Source organism: Lissotriton vulgaris, unplaced genomic scaffold (assembly GCF_964263255.1).
Source record: "Lissotriton vulgaris unplaced genomic scaffold, aLisVul1.2 SCAFFOLD_1119, whole genome shotgun sequence".
Lineage (NCBI taxonomy): Eukaryota > Metazoa > Chordata > Amphibia > Caudata > Salamandridae > Lissotriton > Lissotriton vulgaris.
In genome coordinates, this window is record NW_028246957.1 from 566,124 (window position 1) to 574,790 (window position 8,667).

The window sequence follows — 8,667 nt, forward strand, 5'->3', positions numbered from 1 at the left end:
ATAGGGATTTGATAACATACCTCAATGATTTTCGAAGGCTAATCACTGAAACAGACTGGCCTGAAAGCAAGCGCCTGGCCATCTTTTACAATGGATTGACTGGAGAGATGAAAGACGCCTTGGCCCCAATTGACCCCCAACCCAGTACTTGCGAGGATATGATTAGCCTGGTGCTGCGGCTGGACCATCGTCTCAGCGATAGACGAGGAGACACTAGGCGAAAGGACAGGACCAGGTCTAGTTATGAGTACTCCAGAACCACAGAGGCACCGCCTGCTGCAAAACCTGAGCCCATGGAAATAGGAGCCATCAGATCCCCTCTATCGGCGGAGGAGAGAGAATATCGAAGAAAGAGGGGATTGTGTTTATATTGTGGCAGGAAGGGGCACTTCATACGAGAATGCCCAACAAAGACAAAGGGTAGATATGACAATCGGAAGGTGTCAGTTTTGTCTTCTGAACCGGAGGCGGGAAACGAGAAGGCTTGAAGAGGAGTGAAGGGTGCCCTTCAAGTAGGTTGTATATCCCTTCTTTGGATAGACAAAGCACAAAGGAAGCTATCCATTTCTATGTGGACATAGGAGTGGACCTACAGGAGAAAAAGACTTGGATCAAAGCAATGCTAGATTCAGGGGCGACTGGATGTTTTATGGACCAGGCTACCGCGAGTAGTCTAGGGTTGGAACTGCAAGAAAAAGAAACCCCTGAAGCAGTGTTTGCTGTTGATGGTCGGAAATTGACTTTCGGACCCATCAGGTTACAAACTAAGGAACTCTGTGTGACCATGGGTGTAGACCATCAGGAACGTTTGTTCTTCAATATCATTCACGCCCCGCAGTATGGGGTGATTCTAGGACTACCATGGCTTAGAAGACACAACCCAGAAATAGATTGGGAGAATCAGAGGCTACGTTTTACGTCGGAATTCTGTCAGAAGAATTGCTATCCTATGAATCTAAGTCCCGCTATCAGGTTGGCTAGCATCCATCATATAGCCACCGCTGCAGAACGGAATGTGGAGCTCCCGGCTGTATATCATGATTTGGCAGAGGTCTTTAGCGAATCAAAGGCAGAAACGCTCCCACCCCACCGACCCTATGATTGCCAAATAGATCTGATTCCTGGGGCTAAAATACCAGCAGGACGGGTGTATGCGTTGACGGAACCTGAGACGCTACATCTCAGGTCATATCTGGATAAACTGTTGGAACTGGGATTCATCAGGGAATCTAGGTCTCCAGCCGCATCTCCGCTATTTTTTATCCCGAAGGCCAACGGGGATCTCCGAGCCTGTGCAGACTACAGGGCATTGAATGCCATAACTGTGAAGAATAAATATCCTCTCCCCCTAATCACGGTATTGTTGGAGCAAGTGAAGGATGCAGTGGTATTTACAAGGCTAGATCTAAAGGGAGCGTACCACTTAGTCCGAATGAGGCCCGGGGATGAGTGGAAGACAGCTATAAAGACCCGCTTTGGATTATATGAATATTTAGTGATGCCCTTCGGGTTGTGTAACGCCCCGGCAGCATTTCAATTCTTTTTGGATGACGTTTTAAAGGAGTATTTGGATCGTTTCGTCATCGTCTATATAGATGACATCTTAATTTACTCCTCCACCACCAGTCAACATACGGGTCATGTGAAGGCGGTATTACGCACTTTACTGGATAATCGTTTATACTGTAAGCTCAGTAAGTGCGAGTTCAACGTTACCACGGTGGAGTTCCTAGGGGTCATGCTCACACCTCAGGGTCAGGAGATGTCCGAAAGGAAGATTATGGCGATCAAAGAGTGGCCCACACCCAAATCCGTCAGAGACATCCAGTGCTTCATTGGATTTGCGAATTTCTATCGCAGGTTCATCGAAAACTTCTCTGATATGGCATGTCCTATGACGAGATTGCTAAAGAAGAAAGTGGCGTTTGTTTGGACAGAGGAAGCACAAAGAAGTTTCGAGGAGCTGAAGAAAGCCTTTGTATCTGCACCGGTACTGATGCATGCAGACCCTAGCAAACCTTTTATAGTGGAAGCAGATGCTTCGGATGTAGCGGTAGGAGCAGTATTATCGCAACGCCATTCTGACACGGGCCAGCTGCATCCAGTGGCATATTTATCGCGTACGTTAAATCCAGCTGAAAGAAACTACGTGATCGCAGAGAAGGAACTATTGGCGATAAGAACAGCCTTCCTGGAATGGAGGCATCATCTCATGGGGGCAAGACATGCGGTAACAGTTTATACGGATCACCGCAACTTACAGTACATGGCTGCAGCTCGAAATTTGACACCTAGACAGATGCGATGGATGATGCATTTTGCCGAATGCGATTTCATCGTGACCTATAGGCCGGGAAAGGATAATAGAAAGGCTGATGCATTATCGAGACAACATAACAAAACAGACTCTGCAGAGCGAAAGGAGGAAGCCATCATCAACCCGGAGAAGGTTATAGGGGTCACCTGTACCCAGATGTTTCTACGTAGTGTAATGAACAATGTACAGAAGGAGGAATGGAAGAAATGGTTACAATCACATAAAGAGTGGATAATGGTGCAGGGTCTCCCCATGCGAAAGAAACAGTTGTTGTTACCTATCCAGGCCCTTCGGAAGCAAGCGTTTCATTGGTGTCACACAGCGCCTTGTGCAGGACATAACGGCATCAGCAAGACACTTGAGAGACTACAAAGACAGTTCTGGTGGCCAAACATCAAAAGAGATGTGACCAATTGGGTGGCAGAGTGTCCGATTTGCAATCAGATGAAAACGCTGCATACAAAACAGTCAGGTTTACTACAGCCGCTCCCCACGCCTGATATCCCATGGGAATGCATCTCTATGGACTTTGTGGTAGGCATGCCGGTAGATCAGGGTTGTACCACCATCCTAGTGGTAGTGGATTATCTGACCAAAATGGCGCATTTCATTGCGTGCAAGAAGGTACCCACTGCTAGTGTGTTAGCACTTCTTATCCTTCAAAACATAGTGAGGTTGCATGGGTTGCCTAAAGTGATTGTATCCGACAGGGGTAGTCAGTTTACAGCCAAATTCTGGAAGACTTGGTGTAAAGCTTTAGGTATAACATCCAGTACATCCACCAGTTTTCATCCTCAAACAGATGGGCAGACAGAAAGGGCGAATCAAACCTTGAAGCAGTATTTGAGATGCTATGTGGACGTCACTAATGAAGACTGGGTGGGACGGTTATGGTTAGCTGAAATAGCTTACAACAGTGCTGTTCATGGATCCACCAAACATGCCCCTTTCTACTGCACATACGGTTTTCATCCCAATTTCACTCCGTTCCATCACCCTGCTTCCGCGTCCCCTGTCCCCGAGGTTCAGGAAAGGGTGCGGGATCTCCAGGGGATCTGGTTGAAAGTTAAGGGGCAATTAGATATAGCCAAGGCCAGATATAAAACATACGTAGACAAACACAGGCAGATTGGGCCAGCTTACAAAAAGGGTGACTTTGTATGGTTATCCACTAAGAACATAAGATTCAAGAGGTACAGTGTGTTTAATCCTAAATACATAGGTCCTTACAAGGTTCTGAAACTGGTGAATCCTGTGGTGGTGAAATTGGCTCTGCCTTCCTCCTTACGTATACATCCAGCATTTCATGTATCCTTAGTCAAACCAGCAGGGGTGGGTAGAACGACCAGGCCTTCTTCAGTTGAGATTAATGGTGAGGAGGAGCATGAAGTGAGAGGTATTGTGGATTCCAAAATATATCGCACTAGACTGTGGTATTTGGTGGCATGGAAGGGGTACGGAAACGATGAGAATTCGTGGGAGCCTGCATCTGGCGTTCATGCTCCCAAGTATGTTCGGATGTTCCACAAACGTTTCCCCCACAAGCCATGTCTCTGTCAGTGTTCTTCGGGGGAGGGATGTACTGTCATGACCCACGGAGGTGGGACACGGTGAACACTGTCCAGCGCCATGTTTCGGGAACAGACTACATTTCCCATGGTCCCCGGGAGAGAGCGACGCGGCTGGCTATGACGTAGCAATCAGGAAGTTCAAAACGGAGTGAATCCTGCATCGCCTCGCCGTATATTCTGAGCCCGGACTGCTGTACGGTAGGAACCCACGCCCAGGATCGTGGCTGTGTATCCTTTCTGAAATCCTTTGCGTTATTTCCTGTGTTTATTGCAGGGTACTGTGGTAGCTTGTTACGCCCAGGGGAAGTTCCTCTTGGTATTTGCGGAGCCTTTCCAGCGGCTTCGTGTTCTGGGACCAGTATTGCTTTTCCTCGTTTGCTGCAGTATTTGGTTAAGCTCCGGTTGGAGTTTATTTTTTTGTTTACACGAAGCTACAGACTTGTGCTCTTCGCTTTGACTTCTCGTGGTTAACATTGTCAGAGCCCTTGCTAGTGTTCTTGTTTTGGAGACCTTCGTTTGCAGAGATGCATATCTGTTGGGGGGTGCTTTAAAGAAACTTCGTTTGTTGGAGGATTACTTGTCTCTGGAAACGTATGCTTATAAAGTATGTTTGCTGGTTCAGGACCAAACCAGTCGAGAGTATAGACATTGAGACTTGGGGTGACGTAACCCAGAAGTCTTCCTTTGAGTGGTGCTACGGAAGCAATTGCCTATTATTTTGCTGTTTATTTATCTTTTCACAACAGGGGTACAATGAGCTTCGCCTGGCTGGCTGTATAACATTCTGCCCTCTGTTGAAGCCCTTATTATTAACAGTACTGGTAGGTACAAGTTCCCAGGGGGAGATATTTAAGTGTATTAGTGCTATTGTTAACACTCAGTGTCTTGTGTTCCTAGGATTGTGCTGTTCTTTTCTACCATCTGAAGGCCAGGCAAAGCCACTCTATCCTACCCTCCAGGTAACTAGGAATCAGTCGTAGGGCGGTTCTGAATTGAGAAGCCCTAGACATCAGGCTATATAGGATTTAGATAGGGTGTGATTTATTATTTCTTGTTCTCATTTCAGCTTCCCCGCCCTCCAGTTCCTGCCCAGCAGTTCCAGTTATCCCTCGCTTGATCCCCACTGTGAGTCTGTTTTATTCAGACCCAGAGGTTATCGAGAGGTGGAACCCATATTGGCATCGTACCATCCTGAGGACTTTGGGACCTGACACGTGCATATTTTTCAGCAGTACTTGATCCTGTAGCTCGAGCGTTGCCTGGGTGTTTCCGTTCGGTTGTGGCAACAGCTGCGTCAATACGCCAGAGTGAAGGGATAGTTTTGTCACATAAGCTGTTGGTACCCCATGCTATTGATGCCCTTTTAAATCAAACAAAGACACAACATTTGACTAGCGCTTGTCTGACAGGATATGAACTGACATTGCTAGCTCCTCACATTACACTGAAGAGATGCGCAACACTTAACCCAGCTACTTTGTTGCCGTATCCGGTGACTCAGCCTAAGTTACAAGAAACACATGATTTTATATTCCTGACTGAAGAACAGACAAAGGGTTGTATTGATTTGCAAGATACACCCCTTCCAGATGTAGATGGAGAACTGTGGGTTGATGGGTCCTGTTTGAAGTTGCCAGATGGTACGACCTCAGCTGCATATGCAATTACTTCGCTTCACACGATAGTGGAGACAGCTCGCATACCACAAAAGTCAGCTCAAGCAGCTGAACTAATAGCTTTGACACGAGCATGTGAGCTTAGTACTGGTTTGTGTGTGAACATGTATACAGATATCCGCTATGCTTTTGGAGTGGCGCATGATTTTGGCCTGCTCTGGAAGGAAAGAGGCTTTCTTACGTCCCACGGGATACAGATAATGCACGGAGAACTAGTGTATAACCTTTTGACTGCACTGACATATCCAAAGAAAATATCTATTGTGAAGTGTAGTGCGCATAAGAAAGTGACTGATAAGGTGGGACAGGGTAATGCTTTTGCAGACCGTGTGGCACGTGAGACTGCGATGCAGCGAAGCACTACTTCCATGTATGTAGTGAAGTCACAAGCTGAACGTTGGCATGATGCTAGACAAGAAGTATTAGAGATACAGAAAGCCGCTTCTGAGAAAGAACGTGAGCAATGGTCTAACGATGGAGAGCTGGATGATGAGGGTTGTTGGCGAAATAAGCAGATGGATAAATGGAAATTGCCCATAGCTTTTGTACAACCTATGGTTCAGATGGCACATGGGCTAGCACATGTTGGAGCTTCAGCGATAACGAAATTGCTTACGCAAGTTTGGGAGCATCCAGAAATTGCTAGCACAGCTAAGAAAGTAGTACAGTCTTGTTTGATCTGCTTACAATACAATCCTGGAAAAGGGAAACAAACTCCTACAGGAGGGTTTGGTACACCAACTGCACATTTTGAAGTTTTGCAAATGGATTACATTCAGCTTGAACGCTGTAATAATCTGAAGTATGTCTTGGTGGTGGTATGTGCCTTTAGTAAATGGATCGAGGTGTACCCCACAAAGGACAACACTGCTATTACTATGGCAAAGGTGCTTTTGAAGGAATTCTTTCCTAGATATGGTGTTTGCAGACTTTTGTGGAGTGATAACTGACCTCATTTCATTGGAGAAGTTATCAAGTATGTCCTGAAAGGATTAGGGATCAAACAGAAGTTCCATGCAGTGTTTCACCCACAATCAGCAGGACTGGTGCAAAGATACAATGCTACTCTGAAGTTGAAATTAGCGAAGATACAGGTTTCTACATCTTTGACTTGGCCAGATGTGCTGCCACTGGCATTGTTGTCTATCAGATCAGTGCTGCATTCTCGAACGGGTCTCACTCCATATGATATTGTGTTTGGGAGGCCAATGAATATCTGGGGAGTTCCTAAACTGAGTTCTGTATATGATGTACCTTGTGTCTTAATGAATGACTATTTGGCACAATTAACTGATAGCTTGATTTCTATTCATCAACAGGTTCGAGAAGCACTTCCTGATAGATCTACAGGTGAAGGCCATGAACTCTGACCTGGCGACTATGTGATGATCAAGGTCTTCGAGAGGTCGAGAAGTTTGGAGCCAAGGTGGCGTGGACCAGAGCAAGTGCTATTTGCCACGAGGACAGCAGTTCGAATCACGAACCTTAAAAATTGGATCCACAGCACCCATTGTCGGTGAGTACTTCCAACTTGGTGGAGCCTGCTGTGTTGACGGACCATCGAGAGGTTCTGACTGCGGATAAAGGCCACGCCGTGACACCTGACGGATCTGAGGAGTTCTTACCGGACCCGACAATCCCTGGAGCAACGAGATATAATTTGAGACCAAGAAAGGAGTCTGCAGTGCTTGTGAAAGTTGTCTGAGCATTCCCTGGGTTAGTGAAACGGAGAGCCAATGTTGCAAGGGGGGGGGATCAGCCATGTATTAGTGTAGTGACACCCGTCTTGGCCCGTGGTGAAGAAATCAGCGGCTGCCCAGGGGTAAGAGCTCTGACAACTACTTTAGTTTCTGGAAGAGTTGATTAGGGTTGTTGCTAGAATAGAGAAGAAGAAGCTGATGTTTTGTGCTGTAGAGTTTATTGCTGCTTTGGTGATTATGGCAACAATCACCTGGTCTGTTGAGAAGATAACTCCTGCTCGTGAGTTTTTTGTTGTTACTACTCCCGTACCAGAGGACCATTTTTATTTTACACTTCCTTATCATGAGCAGATGCACCGTCAATCTTATCTCAACAACTCTTTTATTCAGATGCTACACCACACCCACAACGCTACGAACATCACCAACTGTTGGGTATGTGGGATGATACCTGCGCATCAAAAAAAAAGGAGGAACACCTTTTATACCTCTTCCTTTCTCGCATAATGGCTCCTGCCGAGCCTGGTATACTCTTTTATTTGCATCTAGAACACGTACAGTAGGTGGACTTCTTTTCCGCTGTAATAAAGTATGTTACCAGGACAAAGATGGGTACCCCCAAGCTAATGGAACTAAATGGGAATGGGAAGAGTACCAACCGGACAATATTTCAACGCCATATGTCTTCACCAACATTAGAGGCTCTGCTAAAAGTGAACAATTTGTGATTTCCGTTACAAAGACTAAAGCAGATTTATGTGTGCAAAGTATTGGACGAATTACAGTAGGAATAAGTGATTGTATTGTGATTCTGAACATTGATGGTGTAAATAACAGTACTTTTATAGCTTCGCATAATTCTTATTTTGTATGTGGTAATTATGGATATTATCGATTACCAATTGGGTGGTCAGGCACATGTTATGTATCGTTCCTATTGCCTCCTGTATTCTTGGCACGTGACCTGCATCATATAATCGGGATTTTAAATTGTTTAATGACATTACTAAAAATAGATATAGGAGGACACTAAGTACAGATGATGTAGATCAGACAGATACTAGTCTACAGCAATATGTGGATTTTAATCTGGGACTGTTTTTCTTTGTGGGCGGGCATTAAATAGTAGGAAAGTGCGACGATTGACTAGGGTTGTGGAAGCTGTTACAAATCAAGCAGCTATTGCACTTGGAAACATTACTGAGGAACTGCAGATTGCTAGAATTGTAGCACTTCAGAATCGTATGGTGCTAGATGTGATGTTAGCTGATCGAGGTGGTGCATGTCGCATCATTGGAAGTAGTAGTTGTGTCTTTATCCCGGATCACTCACCTTCAGTATATGATGCGATCTCTAAATTGCATAAAATAGCTGCAGAAATCCACACAGAAAATGGTACTTGG

The 8,667-nt window shown here is 45.6% G+C and overlaps 1 protein-coding gene across 1 annotated transcript in view; it reads right to left on the bottom strand.

Annotated features, from left to right (window-relative positions):
* Window positions 1-188, bottom strand: part of LOC147665682 (C-type lectin domain family 2 member D-like) — an 87,634-nt gene extending 87,446 nt beyond the window's left edge. The window contains exon 1 of the mRNA XM_086949600.1: window positions 149-188. Coding sequence (XP_086805726.1) covers window positions 149-188 — 40 coding nt within the window. The remainder of the gene's footprint in view (window positions 1-148) is intronic.
* Window positions 189-8,667: the final 8,479 nt, after the last annotated feature.